Genomic DNA, 26,284 nt, shown 5'->3' with positions numbered 1-26,284 from the left:
GAGGAAAATCAACACCGGCGGAGGCCCTTATTGCAAAAACCAAGTTGACATCTTCGCCATCATCTTCTACACTTACGGCTCCTCTTATTCATCCTTAGGTGTTTGTGTTCTTCTAGTTTCACGTTCGTTGCATGTTAGAAATGTCATCAACACTCCCCCCCCCCGGCTCGCTCTGGATTTTCCGGACGTTTTCCTGCTGAAGTCTCACATTATCTCACTCTGTCATTTCACTGGGGAGCTGGCTGGCAAGTTGCGAGAAAACATCCCGAACAACTGACTCGAACAATTGCATTCCCTAATTTCAGGAAAGTGTGTGGACCCGAAAGCATGTCTGAAATCAGGATCCTCCATCACCATGACTGCTATTAATATGCACCTTAACGAAGAAGGCATCTCGATGCAATGGAAGTCTTTTGCTGTTCAATTGCACTCATCACTTCACTGATGGGATCCACCTGCACCATAAAGGAGGCTTTGTTATTGAAATGCTGCATCTTTGATCCTATGAGCAACGCAAAAACTTGACCCTACTTCAACTTCTCATGAGCACAAAAGCAAACAAAAGGATTAGTACACTGCAAACAACCCTTGTTCCTTACTTGTAGCATCCTCATGGTGGAAACATTGTTATGCAGCCCCTCAGGCTGGGAGACCATGCTGCCACATCCTTAAAAAAATGTAATGAGAGCAGTAGACATACTGGTAGACCTGAGCCCAAAAACACTCATTGTGGTGCAAGAGTATGAAAGAAAAGGACAGTTGTGCACATTCAGGAAACATGTCCCCCAGCTGTCCTCACCTCCCAATGTCACTGGCTGAACATTGTCACGGAGAAAGAGTGCGGCGCCTCATATTATCTCGTTTGTAATTGAATTGTAGCTGGAGGTAGGTTGGTAATCAGTGTACAGCAGGTAGTTTTCGCTCCAGTGTTTGACAGTAATGTCCTCTAATGGGAAGCTCTGGCTCTACTCTTGTTCCGGACCACTAGGTTTCCCTGGCTGCCTGTGTGTGTGTGTGTGTGTGTGTGTGTGTGTGTGTGTGTGTGTGTGTGTGTGTGTGTGTGTGTGTGTGTGTGTGTGTGTGTGTGTGTGTGTGTGTGTGTGTGTGTGTGTGTGTGTGTGTGTGTGTGTGTGTGTGTGTGTGTGTGTGTGTGTGTGTGTGTGTGCAGCGTGTGTGGTGTTTTTTTCCTGTTTTCCTGCCTAACTTCTGAATTCCTTTCAATATTCCCGATATATTTGACCTTCAAGACATTTCTATCAAGAATTGGAGTGACCGTCCACTTCCTGCAGAATTATTGGCGATTGCCTCAAGTGATTTACAACCCGGACGCCCTTACTTCTGGGGCTATTTGGGACCTTAGTGTTCTTGCTGATCTACAGCTTGAATCATTTCTCTATCATAATTTCCTTCCTCTGTCTTTGAACTTCTGGCATAACCTTCCCTCACCCTCCCACTTTTCTGCACAAGAGTTGAATAGCTTGCAGATAGAGGAAGAGACGGCGCACAGAGGGGGAAAAGGGAGGGGGAGATGATGCTCTGATAGTTAACAGTGTGGGAAAAAATGAGAGACAAAACAATAAGGTCAGAGTTACCGTATGAGAGCTGACACCATCAGGACGACGCCCGCCGCTCGCTTTGTTCCATATTCTTGCCATCTTATCGTCTCACAAACGGCTGACACAGAGGCTGACTCGACGCCGCTCTCTATCTATCTGGGTGCGTTCTATTTTCGCCGAAGCGCTCATTTCGCGGGGGCATCGGAGCACAACGCCCAAATGGTGTGTCGGTGTCTGTAGTGGACCGGGTCTGAGTCACCGGCTTAGCGTACCCACACCACCATGATGCAGCATGCAATAACAGGGCTGCCAGTGGAGGCAACGCAGAGTGTGAGGCCCGCTCTCTGTTCAGTGTGTGTGTGTGTGTGTTTTGTACCTGTGTGGGTGTGTGTGGGGGAAAAAAATCCACACTCTTGTGTCCTGTGTGTGCAGTCATGTCTGCAATGCAGCACTTTTCTTTTTTTTTTCAGGAGTCAGTATTGTTTATGTTGTGTGTCTCGATGCCTCCCAAAGCTGTTTGTTAGATGGGAGGATTACTGGCACCGCGGGGAACTGGAGGATGATTTTCTGATTATATAGTACTCTCTCTGGATGAGACACAGCAGCCATAACGGGGAACACTTTTTACATCTACTCCCTGACAAATGTTCCCCTGAAAAAACGCACGAACTGGGAGAAAATAGACAGATACAAGTATTTTCATAGTGTTGGACAATGATGGGTTTCTCCTCACAAATTTAATACAAGTGCTGTTGAGAATAAGAGGGAAAACAGGCTTTATTTCCTATGTAGAGATACATAGACTGATTCACACACTGATGACGTTTTACTGAAGTTACTGTGACGCCACCAATTGGTTTGGGAACAGACATTTTGAAGTTTGGCAGTTTGTCTAGTGTCAACTTTTTCTTCGGGACACCAGAAGTAACCATATTTTGAAACGTGGTGGGTGGAGCCTGACTGAGAGCTCAAGGACACTGCACGCTCCCACCTTTTCCTGCGACCTGCACAAATTGAGCGGCACTAGCTGTCAGTCACATAGCATTCGGTGCTTTATAGTTTATTTTACTATTAATGGGACCATTATGTACAAAACAAACACAAAATACAGACTTGGAGTCTCCCCCTGCAGGTTATCGGAGAGAATATAGGGTTTTGGCCCTTTTGTTTCTTTGTTTTTTTTGCGTCACTTTCAGGACCAGGAGTCTTCATCGATATTTATACTGTCAATGGTTCCACCTTATAAGTTAGAAGTTTATTCACTCCCTCACTTCCTTTGAGCAACATTCAAAGGCTACAGCTAAACTAATAGTCAGAGGTTTGGCCTGATGGATCATGCATCAACAGCCATTATAACTGTGACACCCCCTAAACATATAATTCAAGAATTCACTTACAATAAAATAAATAAAATTCAAAGTCTTCAATACAAATATAATGAGTCTGGACAAACATGGGTAGTGACTGCTACTTGACTTATTGGCAGATGCATTCAATCGCAGGCGCTACTCCTACTTTCACTTACAATATTTTGCTGTTGCCAGTTCACATAACAGGGACTCAGCCAATAATCATCTGATGCGATCAAAGCTCGAGATGATAAAAACGCTGCACACGTTTGAAGACAACATCAGAAAACATTTACAGCACCGTGAAGTTGAATTAATTTAAAAAATGATCAAATTTGATGATGGGTGTCTGTTGTGGCTGAATGGGTGTGGACATGTGCTGCCCTTATAAAGTGTGGCAGTAAGAAGGAACAGCTTGTGCTCTACCTGAATAATTTCTGCCAAAGTAATCTCACCAACCCGTGTGTGTGTCTCTGTGTGTGTGTCTCTGTGTGTGTGTCTCTGTGTGTGTGTGTTGTATTTTACCCTGTACCTCTTTTCTTATTCTCTTCCCGGCGACGGTCCACCCTGGCGATGTCGCCTTTTCCTATCAGCTACCTCTGTGCTTCCTGTCCCCGTCAGCATTTAACCCATGATTGGAGACAGCAGGCTCTGCTCCCTCTGAAGGCCGTGTCCAATCAGGGGAGCCGGATCTGATACAGACGGGGGAAGCCAGCAAGATTGCGGGCAATGTTTATTTTGCGATAGGAAGAATAACTGTTTCTTTTTTTTTTTTCAATCACATATGAGTATTTGCATATAAATGACAGCCCAGTGGCTGTCTAGGAGGAGAGGGAGACAAACAACAAATGAAGATGAAGTGTCATGAGAGCAAAGTGCAGGCGAGATGGAGAGATAGAGTTGCTTATGAGGAACGGGGAGGAGGATTGGAGGTAAATGTCACTGCCATCATGAAATAAGCTGGTTTACCTCATCTATGTTAAATATTTTTCTGGAAACAGTAAAAATATGCTATTATAGGGGTGTCTTTTCTTTGACTTTAAAGGGAAATATAGTCAGTGGTGAAATGAGAAGCTCAATACTGTCATCATATCTGTGCGTTACGGGAACACTATGTATTTATGTTTATTGCCATGTAATATCAGTTATCAGATAGTATTTCATGTATTCAACAAAGTAAATGCTGTGATCTTGGCAGCGAGACGTTTGTGTTGCTTTGTTGACTGAAAAACCAGGGTGTGCACAATTACAGCAATTATGGTAAGTCTAGGTTTAACCAGTAAGTTGGTCGATAAAGTGTCATCAGTGTTTACATCAGTTCGATTGATGTAATTTTACATAATAGGAAGCTTCAGCATGTAGTTTGTGCACATTGATATCATGACAATAGACTGTATATAAAGATGGATGATATGACTCCACCCCTAAAGTGAAGCCAAAGTGTGGTACTCGACCTGGTGGCTGGCAGCACTATAGCTCATTATTCCTGCCTCCTCCATGTTAGTGGATGGCACATGGACCAAACCGAGTCTCAGTACATGCCATTTTAGGTAGTTCTTATATCACACCGATGTATGTGTTAATTTTTCAGGTAAGTTTGGTTTTAGTAAGTAATTTGAAGCTATAAAAAATGAATCAGAGACTGACTCATGATTGGTCGAGTGCATTTATCAGCGGGACCTCTCAGACTCTGGCTCCAAGATGGCAGCATTCATGTCTGGCATATTTTGGCTTCATTTCTGGAAAGTGGGAGGACGTGGAGACACATCATCCATCTTTACATAAAGGACCAAAGCCTAGAACAATGCAGATATGTTATAATAAGTAGGTTTTGTTTTAGTATGATGTATAAAGACTGTATGTGTGCGTACCATGACACTGTGGGGTTAGCTGCAGCCTCCCCTGCAGCCCTTACAGGATAATGGTTGGATGGATTCATTATTTGTGGGAAGTTGCATGTTAGAGCAATAGTTTTTCTTTTTCTGCATTCAGTCTTGTGTCTCCTGCTGTTGCATAGTTTGCCAGAAACAGCCAGTGAAGCACAGTCATTTTGGGTTTGGGTTTGGGTTAGTTGATTAATGAGCTTCAGAGTTTTTTGGCAAGGGAATCTTTTCACTTTCGACAGAGCCAGACTTGCTGTTTGCCCTTGCCTCCTGTCTTTATGCTAACTTTAAGTTCGGCTAATTACGTCCTTATTCCAGCGCCGTACTTAATAGGCATATTTCATCAGATGTGGGACTATTAACATTTCGGCCCCTGCAGTGCCTCTCTGGGTATTTATAGATGACTGTTCGCTCACAGGTGGTTGTAGATTCTGCTTCATGCCGCCATATGGCCCATTACGGTGGTCATTTTAGCATTTGCAGTTTCCTTTCTGTTGCAGTGCCACAACACAGCCCTTCTTTCTCCCTGCTGCACTTTTCAGAATTGATTATTTTCTGTTCAAGCACAAGCTCTCTGCTTGTTTGTTGTGTGTGTGTGTGTGTGTGTGTGTGTGTGTCTGTGTGTGTCTGTGTGTGTGTCTGTGTGTGTGTCTGTGTGTGTGTCTGTGTGTGTGTGTGTGCATACTTTCACATGCAGAGGGCCGTGGCTGATGTCTTTATTGGCTGATGACTTATTCTCTTCTTCAAGCTCCTGGAGGTACTTCAATCATGTCGGTAATCTCCCCCCGCACGCCAGCAGCAGAGAGGTTACCTTTCCCACACATCAGAGCTATTTTGCTCTTAATTGAGACCCACTCTGCTGCGACAGCGTTTTCACAAGGTGGAAAATGGCAGGTCAAGATTTCGAGACATCTTTCTTTCCCCCGCGAAGCCTCCCTCCCCTGGCAAAAAGTGGCTGTGAAGTTGATAAGTTCCTTTAGGGACCCTGGAGCCCGGCCAGCTAACACACTACACTTTCTTGAGGGCAAGTAAAGGTTGATGTCGCGTCACCTCGTAGATTGTGTGTGTGTGTCTACAGATGCTTGTGTGTTTATCCAATCAGCCCAGGCCTAATGTATGCACACCTTTCTGATTAAATTACACTGGGGCTTTTATAGAGAAAAATGGTAGTGAACCATCTCCTTGAGTGCTTATGAGGGAGCAGACACTTTGTGGGAGTCTCCGTGGTGACCCGACTCAATCTGCATACGATTACCCCTCAGCAGACCTGTAACCCAATTTATGAGCTGATCACCTCTTTTCCAGGAGGAGCCCGTGCTTGTGCTCATGTGATAGTAAAATCTCCCTGGGACACCGTGACATAACATTTGTTAAGCTTTATTGTGGTGCCCTTTAAACCACAAACGCATCATATTTGTTTTTTCATGCTTTACTAGCATATTGGTCCCATCTGTGTCGCATGGGTCTCGCAAACAAGATTTATTTTTTTAATATATTTTAGAATATCCTGTCCTACATATTCAATACGCTGGAAATAAGCAATCTATTTCCTATAAAGCTATACACATTATAATGTGTATTAAATTCAGAAAAAAAATTTCTGTAGATAAGTGGAAAATGCCTGAGGGCTGTTCCACAGAGTAATCCTCTTAAGAGTGAGGGTCAAATCAAAACTAGACTTTGTGTTTCTCTTAGAGGAAATGCTTTTCATATTGGTATTTATGAACATGTTTACATGTTGACAGTCATTTGTATATGATTTGTATTTGTGTGTAACCCTCGGTTGACATTTTATATTTTAAAAATGAAAACCTATGCAGCCAATTACCTTTGTCATCATATTTTCTCTCTTTTATGAATAACATTCTCTTTAAAGTGGGTATATGCATAAAACCAGAGGATAAAGACCTTTTCCAAATGCTTTTTTTTACAGCAATTGTAAAAATATGACAAATATAAAAACAAGGCAGGCTTCACAAATGGCCCCGTGTTTGTTTAATGGCGCGGCGTTAAATCGAGATATGGTTACAGGACCTATTTCGATGTGGTGTCAGGGAACGGCGGCTCAATTAAATCCTGACTCACATGCACAGTGACTTGCAAACATTTGCTCTGCCGTCGTTTGGCGAAAGCTGACAGTTACCATTTTCCATTTTTTTCAGCCGACAAACAGAATTGTTGGGACCCAGACACACACACACACACACACACACACATACACGTACTCAGGGAGTTTGTCTGGATTTACCCGTCTCTTCTTTGGCGTACGCTTGATGGTCCCAGTCGCTGAAGTGCTGCCGGAGTTGTTATTATAACTCAGCGGATTGCCCAATTCCCTCACCAATTGTGATCCAGTGGAATGGAAATCTGGTGAGCGGGGGGAAATGTTAATCGAGTTCAATTAGGCTTTGTACCATGTTTGTTTCCTGCCAACGGATTATGCGGAATCCCCAACCTCACTTAATGAAATGAACGATAACCCTCTGTCAAAAAATCTGACGAAACTGGCAATTTGATGATGGGTGGAAGATAACGGATATTGGCGCCGGCACGTTCCTCGTGGCGGAATTGGAGATAAACACGGCGAACCCTTTGAAACAGTTGGGCTTCAGTTCACCCTTAAAGGGAAATTAATTTAGTTCTTTTTTTGACGGTTTTATTATTCTCAGTTGAACTGGGGATATTTTCAAAACCTTGTGCAGTAATTGAATGCCTTAGGGTGGTTGAAAAAGCCTCTTTTAATTTCACTGTTGAAAAGACTCACTGCTATATGTTGTGAATGTTTTCAGCAATAATCAACCATTTCCCTCTGAGTATGTAATTACATTTTTTCGTCCAAACATCCCTACATTCAAGTGCATGTCATTTTGTGTTTTCCTGACCCTGTTGTAGAATTGTGCACGATATCATGTACTGTGCTGTAGTAGCACATTTGTACTCCATCATCAAAATAACTCTTTTGAAGCAGTTTGCTCTCCTCTTCCCCGTCCTGTGAGACGTTCCTCCTCAGTAAGAGTGAAAGTGCTCAGCTGTTGAAAGGAGTGGACTGAGTGTTTGTTTGCAGTGCTGATGGGAAAGGCAGTGACAGAGCCAGGCTGTCTGATGTTTGGCAGTGATGAATTTGCTTTGTGCCTTTTTTTTTCTGCTACCAAATCCAGTGTGTGGAGACGAAATGAAAGCCAGTCTGAGAAATTTGTCATATTATTTTCCGTCTGGGTTGGCAGCATTCTATAGAGGTGTAAAAACACGTTTAGTGGTTAGCTAGTGGAGTATATTGTTATTATTAAGTATAATCACGTTAAATATCATACGATTGGATTATGTGGCTATTTCTGACTATAGTAACTGTAACAGCTTTACACTGTATATTATTGTGTAGTTTAATCTAAAACAATGCATGTTATTAAATGACCACGCGTTGAATCCACCATAATTGGTTGCAACATGTCGACAGAAAAATATGAATTACGTCTGAATGAATTTAAGTACAACCAGTCGACAACTATAAGATGGAACATTTCAATAGTATCACTGCACGCAATCATTTATCTGCAGGGAAGTGCTGGGCTCCTGCACCACCCATTGACTATGCATGCATTGCACAGCTGAGACACAGAAAGACGAAAAGGTTTTCTCACACTTGACTTTCTACCAAACTAAACTTGTTCTTTGTTGGAGCTGCTGTCTGCTTGCACACGACCTTTCTACGCCCTCCTGCTGTTTTTATTAGTCGTGAAAGTAAAACACTCCAGACTCTAAATTAGGACACGTGATTAGAAGCCATCTCTGCTGTGGTTGTCTTTACCTTAAGCCTTCAAGTTATTATCGTCCACAAACTAATTAGCAAGTTCTCGATAAGCGAGGGTAGATCCTTTGTTGCCATAGTAACAGTTAGACGTAATCACAATGAAAGGATTGTGCTGTTGGGTAGTTTGCAGAGCTCACGCCGCTTTTCTCCAGCATTTTTATTTGCTTAATTCGGTTTCTTGTTATTCACTCTGTGCGTTTTGGATGTCTCATTGAATTGCTCCTGGGAAGACCCACATAATTGAGACAACAGCAAAAAAAGGCAGTTCAGAAGGTCACGTCAAAGCTTTGCATCTGAACGCAATGTTCCCAGTCTCATGAAATGAAGAGAACGACTCGCTCCTGCTAATTTAGGATCACGTCACATTAGAAAAGGTGCTGATCTGACACGTCTGTGAGATGTAGGTAGAATGAGCTGTCAAACCTGCCTGATGCTGAAATCACAGGAGTCATTTAAAGAAAAAAATAATACCCAGACTCTAAAGCTGTATATTATATATATTTTTAACCATTTCATAAAAAAGCCTCATTTGTCTTTATCTCCATCTACTGAACTGATTTCTCAAATTTCTCATAAATCCCTTGAGCGAACTTAAGAGACAATAAAGTTATTTATTGCTGAATGATAAGTAAATTTGCCATTATTTGCTGATAATGCTGGCTTTTATTTAAAATCCCAAATTTTTACTGCATTGCATTTTGGTACATTGAGTCCTCTTTTACAGGACGGTTGGACTTTCCCCCCTTTATTTTGATGGATAACCCCAAGATCAGTGACTGCAAGATTTTGGTAATTGATGGATCTTTTGCAATTAAACTGTACCTCAGCTGAGTGTCATTATGTCGTCCTCATCTCTCCCTGTTCAAGTGATTCCGAGTGTTCTTACTACACGTCTCTCTTTTCCATCTCTTCTCCAGCACTCAGAGCTCCCACCAGTGTTGATTCCACTCTCAGGCTGACCCTTGCAGCACAGCAGCAGTACAATAAATGAACATAAATCACTACTATTCAATTCCCCACCGACACCATTTGTCTGGTTACCCACGACGACAGCCACATGCTCCGCGTCTCGCTGATTGGTGGCCAAGTCGCCTTCTTTGGTAAATAAAACGTTTATGGAGGCTCAATTAGTGGAGCCTGTTGAGTCCGCGGCAGCTGTGCTCGCCAGATGTTTTCGAAGGAAGAGCTACTCGGGAAAGAAGGACGTCAGAAACCGAAAGTAATGGAAAAAGGAAGGTGAAGCAGTGGGAGAGCTTGTTTTTGGATTAGCCATGAACCCAGATTGGTTTTTAATACAAGAGAGTTTGTCTGCTTGTGTCTCAAAGGGGCACCGACGGATTGGATAGAAGTTTACGTATTTAGAAAATTGTGGTGCGCGCTCAGCAGCTTTCATCTTATTTGTAAGACATGCAGCAACGATCTTTCATTGAGAAATGTATAGCCTAATGTCATCCTGGGTAGCAGTAATTGAGGAAGACAGGATAGATAATTTATACGGTATAAAATAGAAGCTACAGTATATAGCGTCACAATTTACCAGGCTGATGAGATGATGATAAATAACTATTATGTTATCTCTCTTGTCATTTTATTGTTGACCTTGAAATAATGTAGGAATTACTTGCATCAGCTTGCCGCATAGGTTGCCATTGTAATTTATCGCAATTACACACGAGGAAGCTAGCTGACTAACAGGTGTCTCAGTGTCAGGGTTGCCAGATGTACGATAATTATCATATTTGTACAATAATTTCAACTTCTGAACGATCAATAATTCCAATGTTCCAATAATATAAGTATAAATATATATGCAATTTCATCATTAGGTGACAATATTGAGAGTTTGGATTATCAATACAGTCAAATATGAATCTATGCTTTGTAGACCATACTTGAACATGTCAATATAGACCATGCGTCTTTTTTATGTGATTCTCCATCGTCCACTGATGATTGGCAAGTCGTCCACGACCCAAAAGGTTGTTGGTTCGATCCCGGGTTCCTCCAGTTTATGTCCAAAGTGCTGAACCCCAACTTGCCGCTGTGACGACAGTGTAGATGATAGAAAAAGCTCTGCATGTAGAAATGTTACCGCGTATGAATGAATGTGTGTGTGTGTGTGTGAATAGGTGAATAGTCCATTTACCATTTACTCAAGAATCTCGCTTCATGAAAAAGGCCTCATCTCACCGGAAACTCATTTTCTTCCTATTTCTCTGTGAACGCTTGATACACAAACGATACCTTTGTCTTTTCAAACAACTCACCATGTGTGAAGACCTCAATTAGCAACAGTACGTCGGTATTATCTGTGTGAGCTTTCATTGGTGTGCCAGAGCTTGGTCAGGATTAAATGTCAATTATATATTTGGTGTTTCACTTAAATCTTATATACACCTAAAGAAGGAAAAATAAGTCAGAGAACCATAACCATCCCTTTGCCTGCTGTGCATGAATAATACGGTTATTTTTCAATCTATTTGATGTTTTAACGGGAGCACGCATATTCCTTAGCCTTGGCATGTGTAGCAGCGCAGTATAAGACAAGCTTCTTTTCCCATTTATATGATTGAAAAATGTTTAAGGCGTGAATATGGTCTGATAGCTTCAGGAAATGAACACAGGCGTGCAGCAGCTTCTCATTTTCTCAGGTCAAACGTAAGTGGCTGCCATCACCGCCATTCAAACGGATATTGATGGCGGCTTATACACAGTTTATTGGCAGTCGAATCAAAATATGTATGAGATGGTGACACCCGAGTCAAATATAAATACAGCGTGTGTAGGTGAAGGCAGGGGCAGACGGCGAACAAAGGCAGGATGCAACAAGCGATATGTTAACAGTTCATTTAAACGTTTAATGGGTTGTTGTGATAGTAAAACGGCAACATGTTAACATGTTACGAGGATACACGCTGGTTCTCGGGCCCCTTTTAAATCAGCTGTGAATTCATATGGGCACACTTAGGCAGCTTTTTGTTCGAGGTGTATACTGTGCATTTGCAAAGAGCCTAATTTGGTTTGTGTCGTCTTGTGAAACACAAAAAAAAGAGAGACGGAGACATCAATGCTGCACGGAGGGGAGAGAGCATCTTTATTGATTACGATACAAGGACTGCTGGCAAAGCACATGAAGAGATGAGCTGATGCCAGCGCTGAAATTGGTCTCGTCCTGGTTGCCACGTTCCCTTTTCCATGAGCACAAATCTCCACTGCTGGGCCTGGAGTGATGATACACACCGTTTGCAGAAATCATACTAACTCTACTCTTCTTTTCTTCTTCCTTTGTCTTTCAGTGGAGGGCTGCACGGACTGGTCAGTGGACTACCTGAAATACAAGGTGCTTCTGGGGGAACCTGTACGGATTAAGTGCGCTTTATTCTATGGATATATCCGGGCCAACTACACCCATGCACAGAGCGCAGGGCTCAGCCTTATGTGGTACAAAAGCGCAGGACACGGGGACTTTGAAGAACCCATCAGTTTCGATGGCACGAGGATGAGCAAGGAGGAGGACGCCATTTGGTTTCGACCAGCGGAGTTGGATGACGTGGGCTACTACTCCTGCGTATTAAGGTGATTCCTCTTTCTTCTTCTGCTTTCTTCAGTGCTGACAAATATCAATTGCTGTTCCTAATTCACGAGAAACTCTTGTCGGTAAATTAGTGGGAGTAAATAAGATTCTGGAACTCTGTGGGCATGAGAAAAACAACGTTGATTTCTGATAAAGTGCAGAAAGAGCACTGGTGCGTAATCCACGGAGCATCATTTAGCAGTTTGAGGTCCCTCTGCGTGGCCTAATATGCTAAATGATTCCTTTATTCTCCTCTAGTGGACAGTGAGCCATTTGGTTCAAGTGGTAAATCCATATCTCTTTGGCCCTCACAAGTAAAAGAGTGAGGAGTGATATGAAAAAAGAAGGGACAGTAATTCACTTCATGAAGATTGAGGAAAAGAAAAAGCTGCTCAGATAAAAAAAAAAAAAAAGTAAGGGACTATCTTCCTTTTCCACTTGCGTGATGCTGGAGGAAGACGATTGTTTGATTTATGAGTTCAGTAATGTGGTAAATTTTCTGGCTTCCTCGCTCATATTGGCAGAAGTTTTCATTACCGTGCAGGTTGGCCATGGCCAGTCAGAAAGAAAAAAGGCAAAGCCGCTGTCTCTGAGCCCGCAGCAATTTCCTCGAGGGAACTTTGAAGCACATATTCTTGAAAAATGGCAGCGTGACGTTGTTCGAATTAGGGAAAATCCACAAAAACATCCGTATTCCAGTGTGAACAAACGATTTGGGACAGGTGAATAATGTGCGTTTGAGAAGTTGCATTCAGTGCTAGGTCTCCTTGTGTTCCTCAGCTCTAAGAGGTTTGAGTCATTACTATTCAGCACCATTAGCCCGCTCCCCTTTGCTGTGGCAGCCGCCTTGAATAGAAACGGGCAGCACCGATCCAAAAATTCTCCATTCAGTCACGTTGGCAGCGTTTTTTCTGGAGGTAGACAATCAGTCAGCCCGGAGTTATTGTGTAATCACGCAGAAAGTAGAGCCACGAGATTTGATTTGGATGCGTCGAGTTGCTTTGTCGCCAGTCTCTGCCATTCAGAGGCAAATTTAGGGGCAACACTTATTTGCCCGTCATGGAGAGAAATAACAGTAGCTGTGAATACAAAGCACTTTTCCATGGCACAGGATTTCTCTCCGCAGGCATTTCTTTGGACTATTGTTACCTGCAGTTGCTTTGTGCTGCTCCTAAATGTTCTTGCTTTGCAGAGTCACACATACTTGTCCTGACATTTAAATCTTAAAATGTGCCACCCAAAATGGAGTATTTACAACACTGACCTTTATCCCCAAATTGCCAGTATTGATTAATAATCAGTTCTACTGATTTTCTGTCTTATTCGAAGCATCCATCACAGCTAGGGGGTTGTTATAGGGATACAAACACATGCTACACTGATTAGCTCTAACACTGCCAGACCTTGTTAAGATGTTATTTAAAATAAAAAAAGTGAATGGAGAAACCATTGAGGAAAATATTTGAGAATTTAAAGAAACGGCCATCTTAATGTCACTAATATATAAGTTCATTAAATCCTGAATACATTAACTCACACACAATTGATTTACCTTTTTTCAGTGTCCACAACCTTCACTCAAAAATCAGTCTTTACACTTAATAATTATAATAGATATCAATCATATTGACATAGTATTTTGTCTTATCGTCAAGCCCTTGGTTAAATCTGTATTAAGTGAACGCTGAAAAAAAGAAATCTAACTTTCATATGTCACAAGGTGTTTACTGTCAGTTTTACAACAGTTGAGCCGAATACAAAAAAGCTGAATAATGTGCAGAGTTGCACATACTTGAGTATTTAGTAATAACTTATTAACCTTGTAGGTAAAGGGCGTTTTCCCTCGACTGGCTCATTAGTCGGTTCTTTACAGTGACATACGGTGGCTTTAAACAGGGCCTGCTTAAAAGACCTGTGAGGATTAGGATACTCTGTGTGTGTGTGTGTGTGTGTGTGTGTGTGTGTGTGTGTGTGTGTGTGTGTGTGTGTGTGTGTGTGTGTGTGTGTGTGTGTGTGTGTGTGTGTGTGTGTGTGTGTGTGTGTGTGTGTGTGTGTGAGTGCGTCACATGTTTATTCTAATGCAGTGTTCTGAAGTGCACAGCAATGTATCACAATGGACCACATGGGACTATCAAATTAGAATGATTTAGAGCCCTCTATTAGCATATGCTGTGATTTCTGTTGAGTGGAGCCATAATCGTAAGGTCCAGGGCTGCGTCCGAGTGACTGACAGGACAATGGTTTCTGGGAAACAGACTTCTGATTGCTTCCTCGTACCACACGTCAACTGAAACTGAATTTATACCCGCTAGAAAAATGTCTAACAATGCTGAATTGCATTCGTCACGTGATGCGCCGCCTCCATGCTATTCCCTCTCAGAGATTAAAGAGAGCTCCGGTGAAGCACTTTGGCAGTAATCACACTTGAACTGCAGCGTTTAAAGACTGAACGATTGACCCTAAAGGGCTACAGTATGACATTCGCAAACCACATTTACTTTGGTCACATTCTTCTCATTTTGCGTCTGAGCTTTGATGATGTGTTAAAAATGGCAGCAATTGATTCATCCAATTTTACGATCACATAGAAGCGCGTCGGGCTGCCGACGTGACTCATTTCAATCCCCAGTCACTGCCGCCAAATCAGAGGATTGCTCTTCTCTGTTGTTTAAGCAGCGAGGGTCCTATAGACAATCGGCGCTCGCATATGTTAACATCTCACATTTGGATCAGGCAGCGTGGTGATTTTTCCTCTAAAAAAGGGACGAAGGGAATTAGAGTGTTCAGTGGTGGAACAGATGAATTACAGCACAGCAATAAATCACCTCTTACTGGATACGTTCCATACTGGAGCATGTCATAACAATTCAGTCCCTGTTACTAAGGGCCCCCCCATGATGTTATTGTTTGAAAGCAGGTGTCGGTACAGACCGGTGTATCCAAGAATGCTTAAACCACAGAAGAAGTCGTCTCTACACTGGCCTGACCATTTCTCAGGAACACCTCCGGTCACGGTGACCTGATAACTGAACCTGAAACCAGAACCCCGCTGGTTCTTGTTCTTTTCTTATTTTAGAAATCAGTTCTGCATAGTGAGGATTAAAGAGAGGCAATGGTTTGATATTATTTCTCACCCTTTATTGAAATAATAGAACATTTACCACATTATATATATATATATAGCTTGGGACTCATACATTAAAGGGTGTCGAGACCAAACCACCATGAGCAAAGTACCGCTGCTGTAAGTGAGACAGTGTCGTGTGCACCACCATTTCTTCAGGAGCTCTCACAGCCTCTCCAGATACAGATATTTCTGCCAGTTGTCTGTGACAGGCGTTATCGCATGAGTCAGAGATGGACAGTGTGGGCAGAATATTCACAACACACCCACATCAGCTTCACCAAATCCAGCGAACACACACTGATGCGGCATTTTTCTTGGTGTCATGCAACGAGAGGTCAGTGTCTTATTGCTGTGCAAAATAGTTTTTTCTCAAATTCATGTTTCCAAGGAAATTGGTGACTTGGACTGTGTCTTGAACGCTGGTCCAGAGTAAGCTAGGTTGACTTTATCTGAAACTGCTCCTCTGCTAAATGACAAACCTTGTTGACGAGAGAGGTCAGACGTGATTGGATAATTTAGGTTATTCAGATACAGGGAGCATCTGAAAATGCAAAACGCATCGAGTATTTTGGTTACCGTTCTTTTTAACCGGAAAACCTGAGGCTCGAGTGGACACAGATTTACCCAAACTGGACAGTTGAAGCCTAAAATCGTCGCCTGGTCTGATAAATCTGGATTTCTGCTGCGTTAGGCAGATGGTAGGGTCACCAGCAGGAATACATGGTCCCAATCTGCTTTGGTTCGCCAGTCCAGGCTGCTGGTGGTGGTGATGTAACGATGTGGGGAATGTGTGTTTCTGGCCCCTTTTAATACCAATCAATCATTGTTTCAATCCAACAGCCAGAGTAGCGTTGCTGACCACGTGCATCTCTATGGCCACAACTTAAACTCGACCTCTACCACGGTTGAGTTTCATTATGGTTTCATGAACTGCCCCAGTTACCAGATCTAATTCCACTAGAAGATCTTTGTGAGCAGCTTAATCACCATGTGGCCGAATGCAGATGATGAAACATCCTAAGTTTTGCAAAGTCTGAAAAGCAGCTGGAAATTATTACACATTCAGTTTCAAGTAATTTCCTAATCATGAGGAATGTTCTTAAAACTGTTTGTCATCCTAATATTGTTCAAGATGATGTAGACATATCAAGCAACATTGGCACAAACAGTCATTTATTTCCAGATTAGGCGAAATATGTCGTTAGATCTAGATGGATAATTTTGCCGTTTATGATGCAGTTCCTCATTTATTGCATCATTTGTCTCTTCCCTTCTCTGTGATGCACTCTCATACAAACCAATGCATACAAACGTGCACTTTGTTACATGATCCCACGCGTTATACGCTGTGACTTTACACTCCCGGCCTTCCCGTCTCTCTTACTTTACACACACATACATCAGGGTGCCTGAACTCGTCCCATCTCTGCATATTTGCTCAGCTGCACTTAAGGGTGTCAGAGGGCATCATCATATGCATGCACGCTCACACACACACGCGCACTCACAGAAATACGCAAACGCGACATGTCAGCTCTCTGCTCCCCTGAGTCTAGCTGCCACTGACGGGAACTTAATGTGCCTCCAATCTGTATGTGAAAGCAGGCCAACGTCAACACACATTCAACATTCTGTGCATGTCTTTATTACTGTGCCGCATTCTGCACACTCACACACATCTACATCGCATTACGGACGTACGACGAGGGAACGCTCACGCCACATGCACGCGGCGGGAGCGGCAGGGAGGAGATGATCAGCGCCATGTGTCAAATCGAGGTCAGCAGTCAGCTGTTTCAGATGTTACACCCCCCAGGGGCTCGGTCGTATGCCGAGCAAAAACATCTGCAGTGGAGGAGTGTGTCACTTACTATAGAGTGACAGAACACAAATACCTAAACACAAGCGGGCCACCCGGGTACTTGGAGGATACCGCTAACTCCCAGGCACTGCTGCCAGTGTCTCTCTAAGCCTATTAGCATTACAAACTTGCTAATTCCTGTTATTTTTTCACCGCACTGACAGCACAGACACAGCCGAGTAAAAGCTGGGATGGCTAACAACATGACAGGGAAAGGGAAAAACAGGGGAGATGTTTGAAATCGGTTCCCTCTGAAGGGATGTGACTTGGATTTGAATCCAGAGGAGTAGGTAGGGAACTTATAACTGGTGGTAGATGTCGACCTGATACTTGAGCTGATTATGGGTAGAGGAGCAAACAGCAATGCTGCTGGAGTAGCATTATGTTTGTTCTTATTTTTATTATTTTTTAAGTATTTATTTATCTATTTCCCACAAGTCCTGGGGTCCTAATTTTCAGGACTTGCAGCTTGACTTGGACTCTGAAATAACTCAAATAACTAATTTATTCATTTATTAATTTGCTACATTAATACTATAACATTACTCAAAGTTGTACATGGGCAGGTGCATTGACCAAGTCAAGTCAGATTTATTTATTGAGCACTTTAAAAACAACAGGAATGAGGATTCAGAGATGAGATGAGATTCATTTGATGGATCCATCGCCAGAGAAATTCACTTGTTACAGCAGCAGAGAGTCAAAATGAAGTAGAGAAGAGCATATGTGAAAGTATAAAATAGGCAATAAAATAAATCAACGAAATTAAAAGAAAATAAAGGGAATATGGCCGGTGGCACAGGATAATTGCACAAGGATGCATTTGTGCACAAAAGGAGATATTGAGATAAACATATACATATATTTATGAGTAGTTAGAGTACATAAGCAATAAAGAACAAAATCAGGCGGAATTAAAAGCAAAATTAAAAAGGTATCATTAAAATTTAGGTTTAAAATGTATACTGTCAGGTACAGTTAGTGCTATGATGCCTGAAGAGACGTCCCAAATCATGCACTTAGTTCCTGTGGATTTTACATCAAATTAGACAATTTGTGCCCACACCAAAAAATACAAAAATGTAAGACCCAAAATCGAAGCCTGACGAGTCGATTATATATTTATTGAATAATAAGCTGAGAAATGTCAAAAAGCACAACGGTGATGTGCCGGGAGTGACGGAATCCTCTCACAATCTCGTTCATCAACTTTTCAGTGCTGCAGTTCACTTGACGTTCACCTCAGTCTTATGAAGTTCAATCACTGCCAGCTCTCTCTGCAGAGTTTAAAGTTCACGCTGCCTTATCTCTCCATCCTCCCTCTCATCGTAATTTAGCAGCTTTGCCGCTTCTGCTTTGATACCAATCACATAAAAGATGTTGACGTTCACGTGGGACTTTGCAGGATTGCCTAGCAACGTCACAGGAGTTTTGAGTGCTGAATAATGTAGATCGATGCGGTACAAAAACATTAAGCCCCTCCGTCCTGAGATACAATAATATTGGTTTATACTTAAAGCTTACAGGTAAACAAGCAGCACAAAGGTAATCAACTCTAGTTTTTTATCAGGGTCAATATTGACCATTTAGCAGTTGTCTAAAGTTTGTTCTAACCACGCTTTTCTTTTCAGAATCCAACTTGAAGCAAACATTCCAACAAATGTAATACATTTTCTATTTTAATTAACAACATTGTCTGTGATCTGATATAAGCAGGAACATTGGCAGGCAGTTGCGCTGTAGTCAGTCAGTTGCCATGATGTTTCTGAAGTGGCTTTAAATCCACACAAAGAGACGTTCCTTTTACCAGCAAGGATGAGCAAAAGACCTCAGAATGCACACCACACACACTCAATAGATGGATGTACAAAGACAAATCAAGCGCACCCAACCACACTGTATGGATCTCATTGGGAAGTGCAGGGATTACAGTGTCAGATTAAGACAGATGTAGCAGCCTGAGGAAGATCCCACTTCATGGCAGGTAGCGAATGTCTCACCTTTGACCCTGTTCAGCGGCGTTGGCATGCAGCCACTGTCCCGGGCTTATTAATGGGTTTCCTGCATGCCCTGCAAGGCCTGGGCTGTCACCAGCAAAGGACAATGGGAGGGGGAAGTAACAAAGGAGCCCGTGTGCGTGTGCATGTGCATCCATTTGCTTATTTCAGCCCAAATCGCTTCTCTGGGCGCGGCCTCACCTGGCACCTGCGTCTCCTCATACATACCAAGACTCCACGTGCGCTTTAAAAACCTCCCTCCGCACTCGTCCCAGACCACAGCCATGCTGACTGTATTAGTATTCGTGGGCAGGAGTGGCTGGTGATCTCTCAGGGAAGTGACAGTCCGAATGGGCCGTCTGGAACACTCTGTCATTCAGCCCCAGTCAGGGCCTGTCCAATTGATCCAGCCCAGCTGTCAAAGCCAATGAGAGACACTAGACTAAGGAGCGGCAGGAGCGGTTTGTGCTGCCAGGGATTGTGGATGATGTATAATTTAAGGGTGGTGTTTGTGTTATAAGATACCTGGCAGGAGACAATCGGTTAACTGTGGCTCGGTGGAATTGCTTTGCAGACAATGGCTATAGCAGCGGGGCCCTGATGGATGTTTATTAATAGAGTTTATTGTACGTCCTGTGCACTGCAGAAGCAAAATGAAAAATTACTTAATCAATCAATAATGTTAAACACCAGTGATACACTAGCCAGGACATCTGGACGCCTGCTACTCATTTCGTGATCTCTTCTTTTTGATTGATCTGGCATCTGCACAAAGCACATCCTAATTAATTATAGTTATTATCTCATCACCATGTCATTAGTGTTATATCATTTTAGCGACATTCTCACTTTTACACAGTTTTATGAAGAAATAGGAAAGCAATTTGTTTTAAAATAAAAAAATTGACCTGCATGTATTTCTTTCATTACAATGCATCCAATATTTGTGTAGGTATAGTTTAGGTATTCTGTCTTAGTTTAGGATCTTTTCACGTTACTACTTTACGAGGTTAACTTATGAGAGAGCTGGTGCCAGAACCCTGGCAGCAGTTTTTCACAGAGCCCAGGCTGGGTTTTAGTTAATTGTGTGATATGGATTTGCCAAGCGGCTCCATCCAGCAGCCAGGGGTTATTGATGATGTTCACCTATATTCAGTGTTTTTTACACCTGACTGCTTTGTCGAGACGGTGTTTGGACAGCCTTTTAGTTGGCTGCTCTGGCTTCAGACGAGGCTGTTTTCCAGCAGCCATTGTCCGATGATGTATGGGCTGCTGTTTGGGTTCAGTCCACCTTTCACACTTCGCTTTATTCAGCTGGGATGTGGCGGCGAGAACTTGGCCAGATATGCACTGTGGACACCTGACGGTACAATGGTAGTGTCAAAGAATAGCCACTGTAGGGCCAGGTGCTGGATAATAAGAGACAACTATTTAGAACTGGAAAGGAGAAATGTATATACATTTTTAATCAATAGTAGCTTTGTGTTTGTTTGTTTTTTTCTGATAAAATTGTATTAGACGTTTTGCCTATTGCAGCAAAGTACAGTACAGATGAATATTCTACCATGTGTGAATTATAGTATATTAGTCATCAACCCACGAACTTCTATACCACTAACTGAGTGTTATAAATTAAATAAAGGTTATAATTAGAACATTAGTTAATGGTCTGGGTACTCAGAGATATTAGCATTTCATAGGCTGAAATAATTCCAAAAACAATTATACATCTGTATCCGTGACATATCTAATCTGCACAATAACTCTGCTGTCTGTGTTTGTTTCATTTCTCTATAGGCTGCAGAGAAACACAAATTATTTACTCATAAAAAGACAGTTATTTTAATGCCTCATACAATGACCACCTGTGAAGCTTGTGCTCTACGGCATGTATTATTAAACTTTCGCTCACGCAGAGCATATTGTGGGAATTTCATTAATACAATTATCCTATATCTGCACATAGTTAACATACGTCTGAAGAGCAATTCAGTTCCATAAATTAGCTCCTGAAGCTGCGAGATTGCATTGCTTGCAGTGTTTTGTTTTGCATATCACATGCCGGTGCACATGCCTGCTCTCCCAAGAAAATAGTGTTATATTCCAGATACTGCATTTCACCTGGGTTTTCAATAACTGTGGGAAACAATGGGTTTGGTATTTCCATGTGCAGAATCCAAAACAACAATACTTTGGCGCGAATGGAAACCGGTTGTAGTTTTTCTCACTTATGCAGTAAAAGTTGGCAACGCTGATCTCTATGTGCTCATTTTGAAGTATGCCGAGTGCTCTTTGTAATTGAAATTGGAATATAAATTCAATCTACCATGTGCATGCATTACAGTCTCAACCTATTCCTCTGCACGCCCTTCATGCTCCTTCTGATTGGTCATTTGTCCCACGCTCGATTCCATTTGATTAAGCCAAGCTCGAATGGCTGCCGGCTGCAGGGAGCTAAGGGAGAGAAGGTCGGCTGTGGAGATTATACTCCTCGAGACCTCTTGACTTAAACCAGTCGTCACAGTCTGTGTTCATACCCAGAACGATCCAGCAGAAGGTCATACATGGACTTATTTTTATTTCTTTACATATTTCATCTCTATGCATCCTGTACATGCACATGCAATATTCACACTTGACACTTAAGTTCAACTTCATTTTGAATTTTGCACACGCACCACCGAGAATATTTTGACTTCAATGACTTAGGAATTGTATTCAGTCACATCCTCAGCGTTGCTTTTCACATACATCCAGACCTCTTGGCTCTCCTGGTCCACACCGAAGCGGAGGAAGTCATCAAACAAGACGCCAGACCAGTGCTATCTGATGGCAGGGACACTGACCTTCTCTTCCTCATATCTGATGGTGTTTTTTATCTGCCAGACAAATGTCAGAAATGCCGTTCTCCAAGCACAATCACTTTGGCACCGGAGCCAACTTTTCCTCCCTTTTCCCCCTCCCCTCCCCCGTCCTCCCCCGTCCTGCCTTGCTCCCCCCCTCTGGATTGCGAGCTCCGAGCGAGATATCTGCAATACCGCAGCTGTCAGTCAAACTGTGATATAGGAGAGAACCCCCAGCTTGCCTGAATCCTAAGGGTGAGACTATAATAGGCTGGGGCTTGACACAGACATTTAATTACAATTTCATACAAATGAAATGGCTAATTTAAAACGTTGGTGATACCGTGTATTGTACAGCATTTGAAAAGGTATTATCAGGATTAAAAAAACAGCTTTTGCAAAGTGTATTCTTTTAAAGGAAACGTCGTAATGTGTGAGGTCATGGAGACTAAGTTGGCAGTTTATAAGTTACACAGGGATAAGACTAATGCAATCTTATACAGCAGTATAGCAGTAAGCCAACATTACTATTATCATATAGTGCAAAGACAAAGACTCAACAGCATAACCTCTAGGAAGGAGGATTTATTACAAGCCTCTTTGTATTAGACTGCATTAGTTTCAAATAAACTGCTGTCTGAGTGTGAGCTCTGCAGTCAAAATCAACCACAAACAATATATAATTAATTTCCGTTTTTTCTCTATATTTCAGCCACAAAACTTCATACTTCAATCTTTAGTATAAAAATGGATCCAGCTTCAGAATCATAAAGAAGTAGGGAGACAGTTAAATAACCTTCACCCTTTCTAAAGTTGAATAGAAAAAAACCTTTAACAACCTTCTGCAAAAATACTGTATGAGCACTCGAATACCCACCCAGGGAAAAACTGCTATAAATAAATACCCCAGCTAACAATGCAGGGTGTCTGGGGAATGTTCGTTAAAGGTTGCAAAAATGTAACCTCCAGGGAACCTTTAGGGAACGTTTCCCTGAAGGTTATCTGTTTCCTGGGACTACTCTTTAACTTACAGTTTGGCTTTGAATTACAATATGTTTACTCTATTTTTTTAGAATGCATGTCCCTCTATCATTGTCACCACCCAATCTTGACAAAAAACATCTTTGCAACTTTTTTATTTTTGATGTACAGTATATGCACAAAAGTACCATTTGAAGTTTAAAGTGGATGTAACCTTTGATTGTGGAGGCCACAAAGGCATCTGTGACCAACATGTCCTTAGTATCTAGTATAGTAGTATATTTATATATTGAGTATTGTAACAAATTACTTGGAACATGTCTTGCTCACATCCCCAAAAGAAACTGCTTAGTTTGTCCAAACCCCGACAACAGAACAACACAGACGACTGCGTCTGGTTTACATTTTTCTCCAATATGGCCCATATCCTCAGTGCAACAGCCCATTCCGGGAACAACATTGCTACTATAAGACATGTAGTATTTGATATGCATAGCAGTGTGCTGCTCGTACATTACACCCAGAGGGCCTGGGAACCAATGAATAAGGTCATGACGACGTTAGAGGAGAATACAATGGAGTCAAATGGTTTATGCTTTGTTTTGAAATCAGGTTGCTCGGATAAAGATGAGTTGACGTGTCGAGGAATAGAAAATGGGTTATTTGATGGTGTTGGCTGAGTGATGTGTTGGCAACACAAGAAGAATAAATTCAATTTTAACAAATGATTAAGGGTTTTTAAATGTAATGCATATTTTCTGTATTGCAATTTTAACTATTGCAACCGTTTTTTTTAGGGTTCTCCTTTTCTGGGGGTCCCCCTTGAAATAATTCAAATTCAATTGCCAAATAACAATAATTCAATTTATGTGTGTTTACTTATTAGTGTTTACCCTAATTTGTGTTATGCTAAGCATCAGTTTTACACAGAAATAAACCTGCAGCTTTTTCGAAAAATGTTTTGGGACCATTCAAGGTTTGTTTTCAAAATCCTCAGAGGCTTCAAAATATTGTTTTCCTGCACAATCAAATATATTTTAATGCTGAGTTGTGACTTTTTATCGCAGAAGGAATAAGAGAGGGAAATGACACATGTACTTGCTCAATTCCAACGAGCCAAGTTTTATTAGTTATTTTTTGCTTTGTGACTCAAATGAAATAAGAGGCTCGAACTCGAGCTACATTTGTAATTGAGAGCAACAAAGCGGGGGAACAAAATTAAATCAAATTGGAACATGAAGAATCTAATGGATGTCCACTTGCAATATGAAAACATTGTTGAGGATTGGGTTTAGCAAATGAAACAAATGGGCTTTTCATCATTTCATCAGATACTGAGAGACATGAGTTTAATTGAATCAATCAATGAATTGTATTCTATTCTATTGTATTCATGTATTTCCCTTCAAACTTCTCTTGTAATCACACCTTTGTTGCTCAGAAACCTAAAATAAAAAGAATAGCATTTTTGCACAGTGCAGAGTTAGTGCTTCTCTGCCTGTAACTGTTGTTTGTGGGTGCACGTTGCTCCTGTGTGTGGGTACAAGCGTGTAGGCAGGTGCAGGGATGTGTTTTGCTCAGCGTGGTAAAAGTGATTTACCCGCAGAGGTGCGTGTTTCTCTCTGAGAAACCGTGTACGACAAGACAAGGTAGGAAAAGATGGGTGGAGGAAGGGACAGAGAAACACCATGACCGTAGGGCGAGGGAGATTATACCGGAGGATTCGGTTGTTCCAGCATGGCAGACAAGTGCCGCGCTCTTAGACAGGGGCTAAGTAGGAGCAAGTTGGCCCACAGTCAGGTTTGGGGAGCCAGGGTGCTTAATCATCGCGCGCTTGGTCCTGGAGTTGACAGGTGAGTTATGAGCGGGTGCTACAGGTAGGAGGCCCAGTCTTCCCACTGCTCACCATGACCTTCGCTCTCGCCATAAATAATGCAGGGATCATAAAATACTGATTTAGGATAACTGGGCCAGCCCTGCCTTGGTCAGGGATCATCTCGGCTCGGCATGGACAGGGAAGGTACAAGCCCACTGAGAGCCGATGCTAATGCTTTCGGTTTATTTCGCTTCAACCTCGGTATCAAGACAACTTCTGTGACCTCTGAGACTTGTCTCTGTCTTGTGCCAGTTTGGACTTAGACCTGTCTGGGTCTCAGCCACTATCTGATGTTGACCAGACCTTTTCCCTGCCTGTCTAAATACATCGCTACATCTGTCCCCTAAGTGATCTGGCACATCGAATCATGCCCGGCTGCATTAGCCGCCTGATGTGCGCTCTCTCGGGATAGATCTTGGCTGTTTTCACATCTGCGCTCCACATCCTGACGTGGGCTTGGTTGACATTTCACTCCCGTGTCAGGTGTACGCTGCTGACGCACGTGGCAACAATCTGGCTATTACGAGTCATGTCACTCATGTGCTTTGGTCCCCGCTGATGTAGGTCCCTTTGGATTATGTTACACTCAGGTAAACCGATGCGGAATGGAGGAAAACATCTGGAATTTGAGACCGCTCTAGTAGTTTCATACTCATTTTACTTTCCACACATTTGAGGAAACAGAAGCATCATCCAAAACCCAATTGGTCTATTTTGGTATCAGTTTCCTTTATTTGGATGTGAAACTTTAACTTGGCCTTCAATTCAGAATGTACCTGCAGTTGCTTTGCTACACGGCTGCCTGCTGTAGAGGCGCAAACATACAGTGCTAATAAGGGACACGGTAATGATGTGGCAGATGTTTGCAGTCTCTCTGATGCCCTGATTACAGGAGGAATGTTTGCGAGTTGTCTTTTAAAAAAAGAAATGCTGCCAGCGACGGAGGATGTGTCTGGTGTGATGGAAAAAACTGTTTAACCTTTTTTTTCTGATGAGATGAGACGAGACGAGATGGGACGTCGCCGTATTAACAATGACAACCTTCTCAAAATAGACACACACAGGTTTCATTTTCCAGTCGTTGTCAAGCTTTTGCATGTCATGTTTTGTTTCCTCAAGTCTGTTGTATGGGATGTTTTGTGTGGGTAAAGGGCTGTAAAGTTATAAAAGTCCATAGTCCGCACTTTAGGGAAACGCCTTGTCAGTCGTCTGGCTAATACCTCCAGGGTATCGTCACATTTCTTCACATTGCCTCAAATTCTGCACAGAGGTAAATTTAGGTCATCTCTATTTAAACGCCAATTACATCCTGACTCATGACCTTAATGTTACCATCGAGTCAACATCTGTAAAGAGTTCATATTTGTGGTGGGTTTATTTCACTTTATGCTGAGGTAACCTTCCACATTTGGACTTTTCACCTCTGCTT

At 42.3% G+C, this 26,284-nt stretch overlaps 1 protein-coding gene across 3 annotated transcripts in view; it reads left to right on the top strand.

The window, feature by feature from the left end:
- Positions 1–26,284, top strand: part of LOC118103598 (interleukin-1 receptor accessory protein-like 1) — a 260,882-nt gene that overhangs the window by 110,426 nt on the left and 124,172 nt on the right. For all 3 annotated transcript variants that reach the window (XM_035150687.2, XM_035150688.2, XM_035150686.2), the window contains one exon: positions 11,893–12,172. In XM_035150687.2, coding sequence (XP_035006578.1) covers positions 11,893–12,172 — 280 coding nt within the window. The remainder of the gene's footprint in view (positions 1–11,892; positions 12,173–26,284) is intronic.

The sequence above is a fragment of the Hippoglossus stenolepis genome, chromosome 24 (assembly GCF_022539355.2).
Source record: "Hippoglossus stenolepis isolate QCI-W04-F060 chromosome 24, HSTE1.2, whole genome shotgun sequence".
In the NCBI taxonomy this organism is placed as follows: Eukaryota; Metazoa; Chordata; class Actinopteri; order Pleuronectiformes; family Pleuronectidae; genus Hippoglossus; species Hippoglossus stenolepis.
Note: the sequence above shows the minus strand (reverse complement) of the source record. Positions and strands in the feature narration are given on the sequence as shown.